At 38.6% G+C, this 21,357-nt stretch overlaps 1 protein-coding gene across 1 annotated transcript in view; it reads right to left on the bottom strand.

Annotated features, from left to right (window-relative positions):
* The window catches only part of LOC126281764 (protein unc-13 homolog C-like), a 1,053,980-nt gene that overhangs the window by 198,784 nt on the left and 833,839 nt on the right, over positions 1–21,357 (bottom strand). The window contains exons 19-20 of the mRNA XM_049980962.1: positions 16,286–16,570; positions 14,870–15,037 (exon numbers count right to left, since the gene is read on the bottom strand). Of these exons, the coding sequence (XP_049836919.1) occupies positions 14,870–15,037; positions 16,286–16,570 (453 nt within the window). The remainder of the gene's footprint in view (positions 1–14,869; positions 15,038–16,285; positions 16,571–21,357) is intronic.

The raw sequence follows: 21,357 nt of genomic DNA, 5'->3' as shown, positions 1-21,357 counted from the left end.
TTTGAATTTGGCATGATTTTTTCATTGTTTCTGCAACAATATTCTGACCCATATTTTGTACCAAGGGGAATAACCTCCAGCATTTGTTAATTTATCTGTTATAAATCTCTCATGTGCTACTGATACTATTGCTGTGCATTTAAACCACATCTGATCAACACTAGCACTGTTAATTTGGAAGTAATGGAGATTGGTTCAAATGGCTCTGAGCACTATGGGACTTAACATCTGAGCCCATCAGTCCACTAGAACTTAGAACTACTTAAACCTAACTAGCCTAAGGACATCACAACCATCTATGCCCGAGGCAGGATTCGAACGTGAGTCCGTAGTGATCAGGCACTTCCAGACTGAAATTCCTAGGTATCATTCTAGGGAAAGACATGAGTGTTATTCCTCTAGTGCTTCAGCCAAAAGTATGTAAAATGCTATTATATCATTCTGCACACTAAACCCATTGCCAGGGAGCACTGGTACTGGAAACATACGGATAGAGACATGGAAGTAATGAAGTTAAATGCCACTTATGCCAAAGATACCAATCAGCTTCTCATTGATAACAAACTATGGGCTACAGGCATCAGAACCCTGGTCACAGTAACATGTCAAAATTGCTGGGTCATTGTTAAGAAGCCGCTGGTTGGTACTCATTGCCATGTATAAACATGGAAAGAAATCTTGGGTATGACATGAAGTGTCACACAGCAGCTTGGCAATGTAATGCATAGTGACAGAAATAAAACAAGGAGGCAACACACTTACGCACATACAGGCATAACTCCTAGGCTCTTTTTGAGGCTCTCAATACTGCAATGAAGCCAGCAATCTTGGAAATCAGAAAGCAGCTGTCCCCAACTTCACCTCTAGCCAGCTGCAGCCACCGATAATGTGTGTGTGGAGATGGACATTGCACCCCCCTCCACAGATATGCCTATGGAGACTGACATGGCACATTCCTTGACTGACTGAGCCCTCACTGAAGTTTTTGGTGCAGCAGGCAAATGCCAGATAGAGCAACATGTCAAACTAATGAAGTTTCATCAGCCTCCATTCCCCCCCTCCAGCCTTTGAAAAATGCAGGGATGATGTGTACACAATTAGTCATACACTGTACAAAGCAATACCTACAGAGGTAAAAGATCAGCTGCCAATTAGAGAGCACCAGGGTGTGTACAGATTTTCATATGAACAAATGTTTCAAATGGCTCTAAGCACTATGGGACTTCACATCTGAGGTCATCAATCCCTAGACTTAGAACTAATTAAACCTAACTAACCTATGGACAGCATACACATCTATGCACAAGGCACGATTCAAACCTGTGACCAAAGCAGCAGCACAGTTCCAGACTGAAGCACCAAGAACCGCTCGGCCACAGCAGCTAGATTTTTCATATGATCAAATTCATGAGCTTTTCATGACTTTTTCATTACATCTTCAGTTATATTCATGACCTCTTGAAAATGTGTGGCACAATGGCAAAAACACTTTAAAAAAAAATTAAAAAAAACAAACCTGAAAGATGTTTGAAATGAAAGTTGAACGTAATGATTCTTATATCATTTATACTGTATGTCAGCATTAATAATGAACTATTTGTCACTTGTTGTATACCATCCATCAAGTGCTATCAAAACATTAAACACTCACATAGGTTGACGTGTGACTATTTTCAGGTAAATTTATCATTACACTAATTAAAAAACAAATTGTTTAAAATAGTAATGTAGTGATAACTTAACAATTTTACTTAAGACAATATAAGAAGATACAAAATTTATCTCGAATGTTAAATGTCACAGTAAAAGATTCAGTCTTTAAGTTTCTTAAGTAAACTTGAAATTTTAACATCTAAATTGCAGCTCCTTCTTTTGCCTTTTCTGTAGGCATTCTTATTTATTTTTGAATTCTTTTAGTTCTACAACTGTTCTTCTTTTAAGGTTGGCCACTTCATTGTCATCAGATATCTTCTTTTTTAAGACTTCTACTCTTCTTCATGAAACATCATTGATTTTCGAATGTCCAAATTCAGCTATTTCTTACTACAGGGTTATTACAAATGATTGAAGTGATTTCACAACTCTACAATTACTTTATTATTTGAGATATTTTCACAATGCTTTGCACACACATACGAAAACTCAAAATGTTTTTTTAGGCATTCACAAATGTTCGATATGTGCCCCTTTAGTGATTCGGCAGAGATCAAGCCGATAATCAAGTTCCTCCCACACTCAGCGCAGCATGTCACCATCAATGAGTTCGAAAGCATCGTTGATGGGAGCTCGCAGTTCTGGCACGTTTCTTGGTAGAGGAGGTTTAAACACAATCTTTCATATAACCCCACAAAAAGAAAATTCATGGGGTTAAGTCGGGAGAGTGTGGAGGCCATGACATGAATTGCTGATCATGATTTCCACCACAACCGATCCATCGGTTTTTCAATCTCCTGTTTAAGAAATGCCGAACATCATGATGGAAGTGCAGTGGAGCAACATCCTGTTGAAAGATGAAGTCGGCCCAGTCAGTCTCCAGTTGTGGTATGAGCCAATTTTCCAGCATGTCCAGACACACGTGTCCTGTAATGTTTTTTTTTCGCAGAAGAAAAAGGGGCCGTAAACTTTAAACTGTGAGATTGCACCAAAACACATTAACTTTCGGTGAATTGCGAATTTGCTGCACGAATGCGTGAGGATTCTCTACCGCCCTGATTCGCACATTGTGTCTGTTCACTTCACCATTAAGAAAAAATGTTGCTTCATCACTGAAAACAAGTTTCGCACTGAACACATCCTCTTCCATGAGCTGTTGCAACCGTGCCGAAAATTCAAAGCGTTTGACTTTGTAATAGGGTGTCAGGGCTTGTAGCAATTGTAAATGGTAAGACTTCTGCTTTAGCCTTTTCTGTAAGATTTCCCAAACTGTCAGCTGTGGTACATTTAGCTCCCTGCTTGCTTTATTCGTCGACTTCTGCGGGCTACACGTGAAACTTGCCCACATGTGTTCAACTGTTTCTTCGCTCACTGCAGGCCAACCCGTTGATTTCCCCTTACAGAGGCATCCAGAAGCTTTAAACTGCGCATACCATCGCCGAATGGAGTTAGCAGTTGGTGGATCTTTGTTGAACTTTGTCCTGAAGTGTCGTTGCACTGTTATGACTGACTGATGTGAGTGCATTTCAAGCACGACATACGCTTTCTCGGCTCCTGTCGCCATTTTGTTTCACTGCGTTCTCGAGCGCACTGGTAACAGAAACCTGAAGTGCGGCTTCAGCCGAACGAAAATTTATGAGATTTTCTACATATCTGTAGTATGTCGTGACCATATGTAAATGAATGGAGCTATAGTGAGTTCATGAAATCGCTTCAATCATTTGTAATAGCACTGTATTAAGTCAACTACCTAACAATTGTGCTGCATTGTAAATACTTCTTTCTGCAACAACTGTACCTTCTTCTCAAAAGGAAACCCTTCAGTGTGAGGTTGCAAGAGGACATGACATTTATGGCATTCCACGGCCCACATATTGTCTACCGTGGGACCACAATACTGACTGCTAATGGCAACAAGGGATGGGTCTGGAGGTATCCAATGGCAAGAACAGCATGAGGCTATGGAGCATAGCTGAACTGCTTTGCTGATGAGTAACTCACAACAGAGCTACAGTGGTAGTGGTGTTGATACAAAGCAGAGCAATGGCAGTGATATACAAAGCAAATATTGCATTATATCTACAGCAATAGTTGCTGAAGTCGGCATACCATCAAAAAGGAACCCAACAAATTTTGCAGAGTATGAAAGAAGTGGCAGATGAAATATTAGCATTTCTGCAGTATGAGTCATTGGGATGTGTGGTTTATTACACACTCAACTGGGCAGACAATATACATGAGGAGTAAAATGATGATGATAAATGCTTAACAAGTGAAAGTGATACTGAAATAGGTGCCAAGCCATGAAGTTCATCATCCTTGTCAGATAGGGAGCCACAAATCCCCGCTCCAGTGGGATGTAGTAAAGGACAACCATTATCCAAGAGTGGGTACTGAAGATAATCTCTTTCAACTGCAGTATTTCTATGAAATATGCATTATAGCTTCTGCACTAAGCTTCTGCACTAACTTAATGATATCTTGGTTCACACTCTGCAGTAAATTCACCAGAAAGTGAACAAGTTTAGGATTTAATTGCTTCAGTTGGTTTTCAGAATATTCACGATCTTGAAAGTATTCTCTCTCTCCACTATGTCAGTTGTCGTTGGAGTCATATGTCGTTTTGACACAAATTCTTCCAATGCAGTTGTCATTCAAGAATTTCAGAAAATGGAGCTATGAGTAACTTTCAGTGATAAACATGAGCCACCATTGACTATCTTTAATTTGCAAAATATCTGTGCACTTATTTCTGTTAACAACTACATATAGTCCAATGAAGCCACACCTCCATATTTCTCCATCTGCACCTGCCCCTTAAGTCTACAAACCACAATAGCAGAGACTTTGCTTGCATGGCTTGCACACACAGACAAATAAGTCCCTTATTTTATAAATAATTCCCTTATTTTAAAGTCTGTACTTAAGAATTGCTGAGAGGAGACCTTCAAAATTAAAAATAGTCAAAGCTCAATCCTAAAAAGGACAAACTTGATCTCTTACTGATGAATTTACCTCAAGGAGTGAACCATGACATCATCAAGTTTGCGCAGAAGCTGTTATGCATGTTCATGGAAATTCTGCAATTGAAAGAGGCTTCTCTGTCAATAAAGAAGTTTTTACTGAAAACTTACAAGGAACTGTTTGAGTTCCATGACCTGTAGACATCCTGAGCACTCATAAACAGATACCTAATCATGCTTTAACTACTTGCAGTATCAACCAAACAGGTGACAGATGGACATCACTCTGCTGCTCATGGGTTAAACATGGATGCACAACCACACTCGGCCAGTTCATTGCCAGCAACAGTTGCAAATCACCAGTTCCAGTCTATAGCTCTCATCAGTAGATGTAGAGCATCAGTTGCCGTAGCTATAGCCAGATGCTTTAAATGAGTGATAGACGGTAACTGTGTCACAGTGTTATTCAGACTTGAACCTGTACTAACCCTATTACATACATCAGTTCAGACTGAACTTTGATCAATAGACTAGATTAGACTAGTTAGTAGAGCTCCAACGACATTGCCACACAAAATTCATCATCAAAATCTGAGTATATCTATGCATATTATTTTAACAAAAGCTTATTAATTGTTTTACTTTATGTTTCCCACATTAATTGTGTTACAGATACAAACACCCTATCATAAGTTACTTTTCTGTGATAGGGGTTCACTTCCTGATACCTTGTATGTTGGGTGCCATACTTGTTTTGTTGAATGCAGCAGTTATAAACCAAAGTAACACAAAGTCAAATTAAATCATGTGATGCTGAAGGAATTAGATTATAAATCAAAATACTGAAAGTTGAAGATGAGTTTTGCTAAATGGGAGACAAAAAGAGTGAAGATGGGCACTAGCAAGAAGTGCGTTTCTGAAAGAGATAAAGTTATCATAAAATACAAATTTATGTGTTAGATAGTATTTTATGATAGCAGCTGTCTGGAATATATCCTTATACATAAGTGAAACATGGATGAATGTTATGTCTCACTGCACACAAAATTTTATACATTGCACCTCCCACCCAACTCAAATTTTTAATGAATTTGAGTATATTTCTTCTGGGGGTATCATATAAACTGGTAACATTCTGTTAGTTCCAATGAAAACAGATGATTTTTGATCACAGAAAAATGTTGCTTGATCTCTGTTGTTTGCAATGGGTCTCATACAGTGGCAGTTTTTTTAACAAGATATTAAGCAGCAAATACAGCGAAACTGCCATTTTATGTTTTCATGTGGTTCAGACGTAAAAAACAAAAAATTCACAAAATTCCAGAATCAAGGATAATGTTAAAAATACACAAAATTTGAGCAAAACCAAGTGTAATTGGCATATGTGATTAAAAATTGTAACCCTCTCTAATACTTTGTATAAAATCTGTTTAAGTGAAGGAACTTAAATATACAACAATATGTTTATACAATAATTTGTGGTAATGAATTTAATTAGTTCTCAAAAAATTACAGATGTGTGACAGCAGGTAAAAATTCTTAAAACAATTGAAATTGGAATCTGGGTACAAGGTAATCAATCTGTTTTCTGACAACTACAGGCACAAATTATACCTTCAAAACATGCATTTTTGAGAGATCATCCTTTATGTTCACCCAGAAAAAAGTAAAAATCATGAACATGTTGCATTAAACCAATAACATCACAGCAGCCTAAGTGGATAAACCATAAGTATAAGACCGGAGATCTGCTTAATGACATAATTTGTCACCACTGCTGTTATTGTTTAATGCTCTTCTTACAAGCCACATTTCATATACTCACCACCATGAAAGTGTTATTTTAGGCTTGATGAGAGAAACAGATATGTGAAATAATGAGTTTACTTTCCGAACTGATGTTACAAGCTTATTAGAAGCTGGCTCAGTGAATATCTATGTTCTGTGTAAAATGTAAATCAGAAAGAAAGTGCCGGTAGCACAGTTTAACTTCATGCCCCCCATCCTTGCTACAAATCTTTATGATCTACAGTGGGTGGTGTATGCACTGCGAAGTATATATGTGAGTACTCTATGTAGTTGTATCATGTCAGATTTGAACACAAAAGTCTTTAAAATGAGCTCTCACAAAACCCTTGTTCTATTTTTGGGTAACATCTCTGTCATAGCACATTATCTGCATGAAGAGTATATTTTCAGCACTTCACAAAATTCTTTCACCCCTACCTGCACTCCTGTCACTGAAGGGCCACTCCTCCTCTCCAAATATCCAATAGGTGAGCTCATTTTAGATCTGTTAGTGTGGTGTGGTGATTGCACTGGCTACTGGCTGACTTAATAAGTCACCAGAAAATAAGAGTTCACTAGCCAAATGGGCGATGTTTCCTCAATTATGACTGAGCATATTCTTGAAAACTAAGTGTTTGAATTTAAAAGGTTAACGATTGATACTGTTGCTGAATGCAAAACATTGGAAATACGTGCAAAAAGATGACACTGAGTTACAAGTGGTACAAGAAAATGTGATGGCTGGGCCCCTTTGTCTCGTGTCAGCTCAGCCCAGAACACTTTGCATCGACTTGTTTCTCCATTATTGCAGTAAACTAGGACTAGTTGTATCATAATTGTGTGGTGAAGCAAAATTTTGCAAGACATGTTGGCAACACCATTCATGGATCACATCAGCACCTCCTCTTTCACATCTTCCCTCTCCACAATGCCCTAAAACATTACCTTAACATTGCCACCACCCATGGTGCAAACCATGTGTCTTCTGTTCCACTTGTAACTCGCTCAGTAACATCATCTACTTCTACATTTCATAGATACTCTTCAAGCCACCATACAGTGCATGACAGAGGGTACCCTGTGCCACTGCTTGTCATTTCCTTTCTTGTTCCACTCGGAACTTGCAGGAGAGCTTCTGTAAAGTTTGGAAGGTAGGAGACGAGGTACGGGCAGAAGTAGAGCTGTGAGGACAGGGTGTGAGTCATGCGTGGGTAGTTCAGTTGGTAGAGCACTTGCCCACAAAAGGCAAAGATCCCAAGTTCGAGTCTCGGTCCGGCACACAGTTTTAATCTGTCAGTAAGTTTCATATCAGCACACACTCTGCTGTAGAGTGAAAATTTCATTCTAACAGCAGAATCATTTGGCAGTCAGCATCATATGCCGGTTATCTAATTTTCACAATAATGTTTCTCAAAAAAGAATGTCTCCTTCGCCCCAGGGTTTCCCATTTGACTTCCCAAAGCATCTTCTTAGCACTTATGTGTTATTCATACCTATTGGTAACAAATCTAGCAGACCACCTCTTAATTGGTTTGATGTCTTGCTTCAGTCCAACATGGTATGGATCCCAAACACTCTAGCAGAACTCAAGAATAGGTCTCCTTTATAGGTGAACCACTCAAGTGACCACTGGTATAGATATGTTAGACATTTCATAGTTCTGCAGAGTTGATATGGATGGAGCAGGAGTTGCCACATTTATTAAAAACTGCCATAAATTCAAGAACATTGACATTAATAAATTCTGTTTAGAGCAGCATCTAGAAGCATGTGCAACAGAAGCAGAGTTCCATAACAGATCCTATATAATAGTAACTATTTACCGAGCACCTGCAGGAAATTATAATCTATTCACAAATCATCTAGAAGCTCTTTTGTGTTGTTTAACAGGAAGAAACAAAGAAATTTAATACAGATTTTCTAATGCTATCTTCCAGTAATAATTAACTGCAGTTAGTAATGTTGTCTTTCTATCTAACTCACACTGTAAACTTTTCAACTAGAATCACTAAATCCTCAAGGACAGCCATTAATAACATTTTTATAGACAAATCAAAGGAACAAAAACATATCATAAAACCTGAAATAAATGGACTATCAGATCATGACATGCAGCTCCTTGTTTTAGATGTAAATTCTAAGCAGATTATCAAGATTGCTAAATCTGAGTACAGGAGAGTAGTCAATCAACCAAAAATTGAGTGTTTTAGAAAACTGCTCAAAGATATGAACTGGAAAGATGTTTATAGTGCTCATTACATGAATGAAAAATATAACACATTCATGAACAATGTCAGTACCATGTTTGAAAACTGTTTTCCTCTTAAAGTTACTAAAATTGAACATAAGACTATAATAAAACCATGGATTACACAAGGAATAAAGATTTCCTGTAAGAAAAAAAGGAAAATGTATCTGTCGACCAAGAATAGCTTCAATGCTGATGATTTAGCTAAATACAAGGAATACTGTAAAATATTAAAAAAAGTAATTCAGACATCTAAACAAATGCACTACAAGAAGGAGATAGCAATGTCAGGGAACAAAATAAAAACAATTTGGGATATAGTGAAAGAGGAGACTGGTAGAACCAGAAAGGAACAGGAGCAAATAGCATTAAGGGTAGATGACACATTAGTAATCGATGGGTATAGTGTGGCAAATCTATTTAACAAGTACTTTATATCCATTACAGATAGAATGGGATTGTCATGATCAGTAAATAATGCCCTTGAATATCTGAAACTAGCCTTTACAAATAGACTCATATGTCACTCACTTCACAAAAAGAAATAGCTTCCATAATAAAATCTTTAAAAACGGAGCATTGTAGTGGTTACAATGAAATATCACCAAAGTTAATTAAGGCATGTTGTTGTCAGTTTAGTACAATTCTATGTTACTTGTGTAACCAGTTAACTATAACTGGGACATTTCTTGACTGGTTAAAATATGCAGATGTTAAGCCTCTATTCAAGAAAGGGGATAAAGAGGTGCCATCAAACTACAGACCGATTTCACTTTTTCTAGCAATCACAAAATTTTTAGAAAAAGTAATGTACAGGCAGCTTTTCAACCATCTGACCAAAAATAACATATTAACAAGAACACAGTTTGGATTTCTGAAGGGTTCTGATATCGAGAAGGCTATTTACGGCAACAGTGAAAATTTACTTAATTCATTAAATAACAGATTACAAGTAGCAGGTATTTTCTGTGATTTGTCAAAGGCATTTGATTGTGTGAACCATAACATGCTTTTAAATAAATTAGAATTCCATGGTGTCACGGGCAGTGCTCCAAAATGGTGTCCCACAAGGATCCATCTTAGGGCCATTGCTTTTTCTTGTGTACATTAATGATCTCTCATCAGTTACACTGCCAGAAGCAGAGTTTGTTTTGTTTGCAGATGACACAAGTATTGCAATAAATAGTATGTTGAGTGTAGTCCTATAAAGATCTGCAAATGATATTTTCAGGGATATTAATAAATGGTTTAAAGCCAACTCACTGACATTAAACTTTGAAAAGACTCACTATATGCAATTCAGAACCTGTAAGAGGTTTCCACCCAGCATATGCATAAAGTATGAAGAAAAGGAAATAGAACAGGTTGACAGTCTTAAATTCCTGGGATTACAACTTGATAATAAATTCAGTTGGGAGGAGAGCACTACAGAACCGCAGGAACACCTTAACAAATCTGTATTTGCAATTCGAGTGTTACCAGACATAGACAACATAAAAATGAAAAAGCTTGCATTCTTTGCCTACTTTCATTTCCTAATGTCATATGGTATGATATTTTGGGGTAACTCTTCAAATTTTCAGAGTCCAAAAGCGTGTAATACGTATTATTTATGGAGTAAATTCACGGCCGTCCTGTAGAAACCTCTTCAAAAAATTGCTCTGAGCACTATGGGACTTAACATCTGTGGTCATCAGTCCCCTAGAACTTAGAACTACTTAAACCTAAGGACATTACACAGATCCATACCCGAGGCAGGATTCGAACCTGCGACCATAGCAGTCTCGCGGTTCTGGACTGAGCGCCTGGAACTGCTAGACCACCGCGGCCGGCCGAAACCTCTTCAAAGAACTGGCTATACTCACTACTGTTTCTCAGTATATATACTCCTTAATGAAATTTGTCATAAATAATATATCTCTTTTTCCAACAAACAGCTCAGTTCATACATACAATACCAGGAATAAAAATGATCTGCACAAGGACTTAAAAGCACTTACTTTAGTTCAAAAAGGGGTCAACTACTCAAGAACACTAATGTTCACTAATTTACCAGCAAACAGAAAAAATTTAGTTACAAATAACGATTCATTTAAAAGGAGCCTGAAAGACTTACTAGTGGCGAACTCCTGCTACTCCATCACTGAATTTTTTTAAGAGAAACAAATGATGTATTGTATATACTCATACTATTAGTATTGCTATTATAGCTTTAAAAAATGATGTATCGTATCATCATCATCAGTTATCTGCTATATTACCAGTTCCTTTCCTTCTCCATTTTCTGCGATCCATTGCTTCCTTCTTAATGCTGTTGTATGTTGTACCGTCCATCATGTCATCCAGTATCTCGAATCTCTTCCTTCATTGCTTCCTTTTCCCTTCTACATAACCTTCTAAAACTGTTTTTATCAGTCCGTCATTCTTTCTTAATATATGTCCAATCCAATTTCTGTTTCTTCTCTTTATTACATCTAGTAACTGTATTTTCTCTCCCACTCTTCTCAGCACATCTTCATTTTTTACTTTGTCCATCCAACTTATTCTTTCCATCTCCCACCATGTCCAGATCTCAAAAGCCTCCAGCCTTTCTCTGTCTTCTTTCCTCATAGTCCATGTTTCAGCACCATATAGAAGAACACTCCATACAAGACATTTTATGAGTCTCTTTCTAAGTTCTCTGTCCAGACCGCTGCAGAAGATTCTCCTTTTCTTATAAAACACCTCTTTTGCTATTGCTATCCTTGTTTTAATTTCTGTGGTGCACTTCCAGTCGGTGTCTATCCTGCTTCCAAGATACTTAAAATTTTGCACCTGTTGTAGTGTTTCTCCATTCAGCATAATTTTTATTCCCTTATTTCCTCCTAGTGCCAATACTTTTGTTTTATTGGTGTTAATTTTCATTCCATATTTTTTTTCCATTAGTGGCAATGGTGTCCACCAAATCCTGTAATTCTTTTTCCCCTGTGGCTAGAAGGACCATGTCATCAGCAAATCTCAATCACACTACCCTACTTCCTCCAATTTCTACTCCTTTGACATCTAATGAGCATTGGTCAATCATATTTTCCAAGTAGAGGTTGAAAAGAGTAGGTGATAAACAGCATCCTTGTCTTACTCCTTTTCCTAGTGCAATCCAGTTTGTACTTTCTCCTCTCACTTTAACTGAAATTTTTTGATTAAGATATAATGAATTTATAAGTCTTCTGGTTTTCCACTCCTTTCTCTTTTCCCTCATTATAGTTGCCAGTTTGTCCCAAACCACATTATCAAATGCCTTTTCTAGATCGATGAAGCACATATAGAGGTCTCTTGCTTTTTTAATAGACCTTTCTCCCAACTGCTCCTTACCAAGATTCTCCTCCATTACTTTTTCAAGTCTTTTATTAATTATTCTTAGCATCACTTAGGCTGCATGTGAAATGAGGCTGATTGTCCTGTGTTCGCTGCATTTCTTGATTCCTTGTTTTTTCAGTAATGGAATCATTACTGATGTCAGAAAGTCCTCAGGCCAATCACCCCTGCCATATATTTTATTACATAACCTTAATATTTCTCTTATTCCATCATGGTTCAAGCATTTTAGTATTTCTCCTGGTATTGTATCTGTACCTACCGCTTTGCCATTTTTCATTGCAGCTATGGCAGACTTTACTTCTCCCATTATGACGGTCTGTCCTTTCTTGTCATCACTTACACTGTTGTGTGATTCAAGTTCCAGAGTCTCTGGTTTGCTATTTATGTCATATAGCTCTTTTATATATTCTTCCCATCTCTGGAGGACAACATCACGATCTTTGTACACTACCTCTTCGTCTTTACTTAAAATTTCCATAGTAACACTTCCTGCTCTGTTTTGTTCCCATTCTTTACTCTGTTCTATAGTAAGTCATATCTTCCCTTCCTGCCCAGTTCTTCAATTTCATCACATTCCTCTTTTAGCCATTTTTTCCTAGCCTGCTCTGTTTCTCTTCACAGTTCGTTATTTAACCTTCAGTACATCTTTCTTGTATTGTATATTCAGGAACAAAAATTAGTATCGCTATTTCAGCTTTTTTTTTAAAAAAAAATCCATGTTCCATATCCATGAGGATCTCCTCAGCATGGATCTATGGAATGAAACACTAATCTAATCTAATCTAATCTTTCCTAAAATACTCCCAATAAAGTTGACCGTCCACCTTCCCTACCACAGTTCTTACATGCTTGTGCCACCTTATATTGCTTTGTAACATTATGCCCATATAGTTAAGCAACTGGATTGTGTCAAGCAGGACACTAGTAATACTGTATCCAAAGATTACAGGTTTGCTCTTCCAACTCATCTGCATTAACTTACATTTCTAGCTATCATTCATCACACCAATTGTAAATTTTGTCTAAATCGGCTTCTATCTTCGTACAGTCACTCAACTTCGACAGCTTACCATGCACCACGGCATCAGCAGCGAACGACTACAACCCACACTGACAGCCAAATCATTTATGTACACAGAGAACAACAGCGGTCAACCACTCTTCCCTGGGGCACTCCTGATGATAACCTTGTCTCTGAAATCCATCAATGACAACATACTGGGTTCTATTATTTAAGAAGTCTTGGAGCCACTCGCATATCAGTGAACTAATTCCATATGCTTGTATCTTTTTTAACAGTCTGCAATGGGGAACCATGTCAAATGCTTTCCAGAAATCTAATAATATGGAATCTGCCTGTTGTCTTTCATCAGTAGTTCTCAATACATCATGAGAAAATGGCAAGCGAAGTTTTGCATGAGCCTTGATTTCTAAAATTATGCTGATTCATGCACATAAGCTTCCCATCCTCAAGAAATTTTATTACATTCAAATTGAAAATATGTTCAAGGATTTTGCAGCAAACAGAAGCTAGGGGTATTGGTCTGTAATTTTGTGGGTCTGTTCTGTTACCTTTCCTATATATAGGAATCAAGTGCACTTTTTTCCAGTCACTTGGGACTTTGTGCTGGACGAAAAATTCATGATAAATGCAAGCTAGGTAAGCAGCCAGTGCTGGAGAGCACTCTGTGTAAAATCAAACTGGGATTCCATCCTGACTTGGTGATTTATTTGCTTTCAAATCCTTTTCTTGTTTCTCTATGCCAGGTATGCTTATTACTTTGTCGTCGAAATGAGAGTCTATCCAATGGTCAAATGACGGTAAGTTTGTATGATTCTCCTGTGCAAACGATTCCTTGAATGTGAAATATAAAACTTCAGCTTTCGTATTGCTATCTTCAATTGCCACACTAGAATGATGAACAAGGGAGTGAACGAACACCTTAGACCCGCTTACCCATTTTATATATGACCAGAATTTTCTCGGGTTCTTTGCCAGATTTTTGCCAAGCTGTGATGGTGGCAGTAATTGTATGTTTTCTGCATATATCTTTTCACAAACATATGAATTTCTACTAACCTTTGTTTGTCATCATTTATGCATTCCCCTTTGAACTAACAGTGCAACAGCCACTGCTTCCTCGGCATCTGCCGAATTTTGTTATTAAACCATGGTGGGTCTTTTCCATCATTTATACACTTGGAACTAAGTGATGCCAATTCACTGTCTGAGTGAGATGTTAATAAGTGCTTATCTGCTCTATCTAGCAGAAACTGAATTTCATAATCATAGTCGTTGTAAAGGCATCATGATCGCTAATCCCCATTTCTATACTGACAGTGATGATAAGGTCCAGCCCATTTGAAGCTGAAAGGTCTAAGATATTTCCTTTGCATGTGGGATGCCAAGCTAGCTGCTCAAGACAATTTTCAGCAAACATGTTCTATAGTATTTTGCATAACTGCTGTCCGTCTGTACCCCTCACAAGTGTCAATAGGATGAAAATGGGAAAAAGTCAAATGAGACACTGAATAGAAACTTAGAATCAAGGTAAACCTTACTAGGAAGAAATGTAAAATCAGGGAATTTTTAGCACTGGTCTTACGGGTTTTTCACAGGGGCTATAAATTTATGGTTTAGAGTCACAAAAAACATGAAATTGGAGAAATTGGGCAGAGCTACAAATTAGGGACCACTATTCCAGTCAAGAAAGCAGCATTTACGGCTTACATGTGTAAGCCTGGAAAATGCTATTCCAACAGAATTCAGGTTTTCAGGTCAAAAGAGTGAAACAAATGGCATAAAACACAGAGCCGTTCAAATATTTTCACTTAAAAAAAAAGGTTTCAACTAACTTACCTGGCCAATATTGAGCTCTTGAGGAAATTGATTCAGTACAGGAGCATAACTATTGCGGTCTTCTTCTATGACAGACACTATGAGTGCAATAAGTTTGTGCCAGAAATCCAAACTATCCAGGCGAGGCCCATGATCCTCTTGGTCCCTTTTGGCTTCATTTGGGTCGACCTATGAAGTTAAGACATTTTTCATTACTGCTTAATTGCAAGCCATCATAATTATGCTGGCAGTTATCCCATCAGTGTGAAATAAAAAGATTTACTGGAGTCTTCATGGCAGTGAGATCATTAAAAGCAGAGCACTAGCCCAGGTAGGGAGAAGATTGGGTGTGGAATCAATCATTGGCTTCTTGAATGAATACTACTGGTAAGTGCTGGAAGTGGGTCAGAGAACAAACATAAAATCTAAATTGAGATGGCTCATTAAGTATTTGAATCTTGCTTTTTCAAATTGATTTGCAGTATTTCACCACTGTGCCTTTGGCTGCACCCTTAATCAAATATCAAATAAGATGGCTGCTGAGCATCTAAGATATGGATAAGCTAATTACAGTAAAAAAGGTGCACGGAAATCTTCTGCCTCTTTATAAATGACATTCCTTCCCTATTCCCCTTCCACTGTCCTTCAATAACCTTCTAGAAACTTCTAATCTCACCTCTGCTTCCTTCTTAGATACCTTATCAATGAGACCAAGCTGACAATCACAAAAAGATTCACCATCACAAGACAGATCCCAACCTGAGCACTCTACTCACAGTTCCTCTCTGACACATTCATCTACAACTGCTCTAGTTCTCTAGTCAGACACTCTATATTTTGAAAAGTTGGGAAAAAATTATAATACTTAACAAAGTTTTATATCTGATTTCATAAATGTTTTCAATCTTTTCTGTTAAACTTACACAGTACACATTATCTAAAGCATGTTACTTTGTGAAGGTTGTGGACCATACTTACACATCATCATTTCTTTAAAAAGTATGTTGTTAATATATGTCAACAACAATTAACAAGCTGTTTTACATTTTTTTAAGGACGGGCAGGAAGAATCCACTTCTCCATTGGTAATATATGTTATGGAAAATAAATCAGTATTGCTAAAGTTGAAACATATATCGCGCTGCTCCTCATGTGAAATTGCAAGTTAAGTTTTAGTTTGTGTATATGAGCCTTATTTACAACCAAAAAGCAAGATAAGAATGAATGAATAAAGGAGTAAATTAGAAATGCTCAATTAATGTCACTGATATTATCAAAATACTTCAAGCACTTTTAAAATAATTTGATCTGTTTTTAGTAATTAAACATAGGTAGTTAAAATAAATAAACTAACACAACTATGTTTTTGTTTTACTTGTTTCCTTCATGGCCAATTTTTGTTTTAGACAATTACACCTTCATTTCCTTGATACTGACCTGGAATTCTCTGTTGTAAAGCTCATAACAGTTCTCAAAGAGGAACTGATATGTAGATCGAAGACATGCTTTTACACAGTCTTTCACAACTGTGCTTGCACGTGGAGGGCTAGAAAGTTCTTGGACTTTCATGCGAAAGAAAGTGATGCTGGTGAGCAGATCCACAGTGGACTTAAGATCCATAAGTTTTTCTTGGCTCGATGCTGGAAAGTTGTTGCGGTACATTGACAAATCTATCCGAAGTGAATTGTGCAATTGGTCCAGCAGCTTAACAAATTTCTCCTTCTAAAATCAGATAGAAAAGAATACAATGAGTACAGAAAACAGAGAGAAAAAGACATGAGTAATTACAAAAAGAAACAAAATGTCAGATAAACAATATGCTAACAGAATTATACTTGTTTCCTTCCATGAGTTATACATAATTGTCTCTCATTTTGAACCATTCTTGGCTGCACTGTCACATGACCATATGACTGAACAGTAAAAAGACAGACCACTGCAGAATTCCATATTACCCCCTCCCCTCCTACTGCAGCCGAGTGATCGTGCATGATGGCTGCACAGGCACCAACCAGCATCACCTGTGACATGCAATGTACGCATGCTATCACCCTTAGTTTGCTCTCACTCATCATGCTATTTACTATGCTACCCCATACATCATATCTGTTATGAACTTTGCCCTGTGAGATAATTAAATACACTGGTTCTGGAGGTGTTGTCTGATGTTTTTTATGTTGTGAGTTATACCATGACTGCTGATGATAATGGGCATTCTTCATGTTAGTTATGTAACCACAGACCCTCACCGACAGGCCACTGGGTGTGTCACGGTAGTTGTACAACAGAAATTTCTGCAACAGCAGTTAGAGGTCCAGAAATGTAAGGAAGCCTTGTTTTAAGTGTAGCTCTCCCAGCTATCGGCTACAAATTTGCCATGACTCCTTCCTCACTACAAGATGGCAGAACAGTGGGAAGCATATAAGAAGTGACCCCAGCAGCACTTTGCTGCATTCCAGATATCGGACTCACATGTGGTAAAATCACTTTTCCTGTCACAGATCTTGCCCAGAACATACCAGTTTTTGTGCAAATTGGCCCCTCTCACAGAACTGACACACCTGATCTATGACAAAATGTATGCTCCATTAACTACCTACTTTCACATCACTGCATCCCATGTGGAATTCCATTGGTGTCACAAACAGCCCAATGAGTCATAGAGCACATGGGAAGCTCACCCGCTGGGACTCAGTTGGAAATGCCATTTTTTGACTCCAGTACATAAGGAATCATATGCAGAGGTGTCGATTAAGCACGCGATCATTTGGGCACCTCTGGAAAAAAAGGTGCATCAGAAAGCTCTACAATTTGAGGATTCTACTTTGGAGGACGTTTTAAAATGGGCTAAGTCCTTTGCAGTTTTCTAGGCAAGGGCTCGCTGATTAGAATTGTGGGGCGAGACAGGAGCTGTCACTTCAGACCCAGCAGAGAATCCAACTTAGCCAACACAGAAAATGTAGCAACAGTAGAGTGCAACCATTGCCACACTCCAGCTCCTTCCCAGAAAGAAAGGAAAATAGTCTCAGCCCCTGACACACCCTCGTTTCAGTCATGCCTAGACTGTTTCTGAATGCATATCAGAGAAGACTACTTCAACAAGTGGGCACAGAGTGAGACATGCCAGAAGGAAGTACAGCTTGCTTCTGGCTGCTGTGCTCTGAACAAAAAATACTCACCTTCACAGGACCTAATAGACATTAACATGGTTTTGTTGTAGTCTCAAGCCACAGTGGTGTCTCCTAAGAAACTGTTCATCATGCTTGCTTTGTGCTGGTATCTGTGCATCCTTGTTAAGCTTTCAAATGTATCTCTAGCTGTTAGTGCTGCTAACACATTCCACTCAATGATCACTCACAACTGTGGTGATATACAAAAATGAGATATGACACCTTACCTTCCATGTTGTTCACAGTACAGGTACAAAGAATCTATTTGGCCTTAATGTATTTTCTATTTTAGAATTGGTCACATATGCCTCGGTCCACCTGGTCTCAGAACAAGTACTTTTTTTGTGAATTGGAAACCCTCAGTAAGGATTACTCTGGCATTTTCTCTGTGGGAGGGGGGCGGGGGGTCTAGGAAAAGTGAAGAACTTTACAGCACACATTATATTAAAGAAGTCGGCATTCACTTGCTACTGCTGAGCATGATCCATGCCCCTTGCACTACTGGGTGCCATCGAGAATGAGCCTGATGGATTGACAGTCTTGAAGTCATTGAAACCATGTCTGCAAAGTGAGTTGGCAACACTTTTGATTAATTGAAAAATCTGTCAAGGAAACTGTGCCTGTGCTTTTCTCTACACTCACAAGAGGCCAGTATTTCAAGAAGGTCAATCTCTCTGAACCTTGCATAATACTACCCCTGGATGAGGAACCACGAAAAGTCCTGGTCATTAACATAAACACAAAGATATTACAGGCACAGAGAAACTGGTTGCACTTCCTTTCCCCACAAATTTAAAGGTGTTTCAGTCACTCATGGGGAAAATCAGGTATTGCAGAAAAATTATCCCAGATTTGGCATTGACTGTACACCTGCTCAACAAGAAAGAAGGGTATGTCTTTTGTATTGTCAGAGGCATGTGAACAGACATTCAAGACCCTGAAGAAGGCCCTCCCTATCAGCACTATTTCGCAAAAAATTTCAACTGGGAAAACAGCTAGATGCAGCAGCAGAAGCCTCTGAGTGGGGCCTGATATTTGCAAATCAAAAAAGAGGCCCTTGCTATCACCTTTGCAATGTATTCAAATACAGAACAATAATTTGCCTCTTTAGAGAGCTGTTGATCTCTCTCTTCAGTCCCATAACAAAGCTGACTGATAGTACTTCCCACTAGTTCTAGCACTGGTCACTCTTTCTTAGCTGATACAATTAAAAAATTCACTTCTGCAGTAGTACTCAACACACAAATGTGAATGCCCTAACCCATGTCCTGATGAGCCCCAACCTTGACTTCAACCAAGGCGAGATTTTGTGCTTCCCATTGGACAAAGAGGCTCAACAGGTGGATGATGCTTTTCCCATGATGGGTACCAATGCAGCTGCAGCTGAGGCCAAGGAGATCATTTAACAACAGGTATGGCGATATATACAACATGGATGGCCGGACTGTATTCCCACTTGAGATTCCAATCTATTGCAACATCACTTTCATTTCTAATACTGGCTAATCTTGGTGGGCAGAGTTATCCTAATAACAGTGGATCAACGTTCTCCCTGTGTTGTCCTGCTGGAACCTTTGTGCCCAAAAATATTATAGCTCTTGCACCAAGGTCACTGGGGTGTCTCACAAACTTTACTGCTCATCCATCACCATGTGAACTAGCCAGGAATAGACCATCACATCTAACACCTTATCAGCAAGTGGTACCAGCGTGAACAACAGCAAATGGCTCCCTGCTAAACATTCTCACTCTGGCCGATGCACCTACTCCTGCTGGAACAGATTCATGTCGACTTCGCATTCCCCTTCCTGGATACTACCTGGCTGATAGTCCTAAATGTGTACTCCAACTTTCTGTATGTGGTCAGCTGTCAGACAATGAGTGCAGAGGCTGCAGTCGCAGTGCTCAGCAGAATTTTCTGTACTGCAGGACTTCCTCTGGTGTTGGATATGGACTACAATTTTGTTCTCGGGTTTTCAGTGAGTTCTGTGCTGAAGTGGCATCAACACCTGTTGTCTCTGCCTTTCCATCCCCAATCAAATGGCGAGGCAAAATATTCAAGAAAGCTTTTAAAACACATATAAATGAATATGTGAATGACCCTTCTACTGATGGGTTGCTACATTTTTTTTTTTTATTTCCTTCATATTGATGCCAATAGGGGAGAAGAACCTGCCAAAATCTTCCATGGCCATCAACTCTGCGTGCTCCTCCATCCTTCACTGCCAGTGCCTGTGATAATGTCTGCAGTGCTAACTCCATGCTTCCAGCCAGGCACGTGCGTATGGGTACAGGGCTTCAGATGCCAAGACAAGTCAACCAGTAGCACCAGGAGTGTCACATGTTCACTCTAACCATGGGGAACTGGATGGTGACACACCATGAAAATCATCTCTGCCTGCAACAGACAACACATCAGCCATCACTTACATTGTGGTGATACCACCGTTCGGTGCTATCTATCCTCCTGCTCTTCAGCTGCCCTGCATTCTGGTTCTGAGACCTGTTAGTTAGTTCCAGTGATTCTCTCATCTCCCTCTGTTTATAGGCTGCCCGAGATGGATCAGATCAAACTGCTGTACCAGCCCTGATTGCCCCACCCCCACGGCAGCAGCTCCCTTCTGTGCCAGAGCCCAGTGTGGACGTGGATATCTGTGACATGCCATCTATGTATGATATTGAAGCCTGTCATCAGTTTACTTTCGTTCATTGTGCTATTTACTATAGTGACTAGAATTGCACTCTACCTGTCTTGCCACATGCCTACAAAATACATTAAAGCTGCTGTGAGTTATTGTCCTGTGAGGTCACTAAATATTCTTCATCTGGAAGTGTCATGTTACGCTTTCTTCTGTTGTGAGTATCAGAACTTAAGTACTACCATTCATTTTAGAAATCTCATCTCACAATTCTTTCCGTAAACATTCTATAAACACTGGTTGAGTCCTTGTTTACAACTCTGCAAATTACTTCTTTCTTTTATAATCTTGAAGTAACAGGTCAACATTTTTTAAAAATCTGTCTATCCTGGTCATATGAACTATACACTAGTAATTTGTATCTACATTACTGAAGTGAGTTGGTTCTGAAAACAAATTGTCAATGGCAGTTGCAATATGTGCTTGTAACCTAGTTGGGAATCCAAAAGTGGTCATAAAAAAATCCAAGTGTCTTCAATCAATACTTACATCAGCAAATCAATTTTAGTGCCCACAAATAGTTATTTTTTGTTGTTGTTAAGTATACATAATCTTTCTCAACTACTTTTTGAATCTTAAGGGGGGTAGGTTGTGAAACGGACCAACTTGGAGCAGGAGAGGCACCACAGAACATTTTAAT

Source organism: Schistocerca gregaria, chromosome 7, assembly GCF_023897955.1.
Source record: "Schistocerca gregaria isolate iqSchGreg1 chromosome 7, iqSchGreg1.2, whole genome shotgun sequence".
Classification (NCBI taxonomy): Eukaryota; Metazoa; Arthropoda; class Insecta; order Orthoptera; family Acrididae; genus Schistocerca; species Schistocerca gregaria.
The sequence above is the reverse complement of the archived record's forward strand: the minus strand, read 5'-3'. Positions and strand labels throughout refer to the sequence as shown.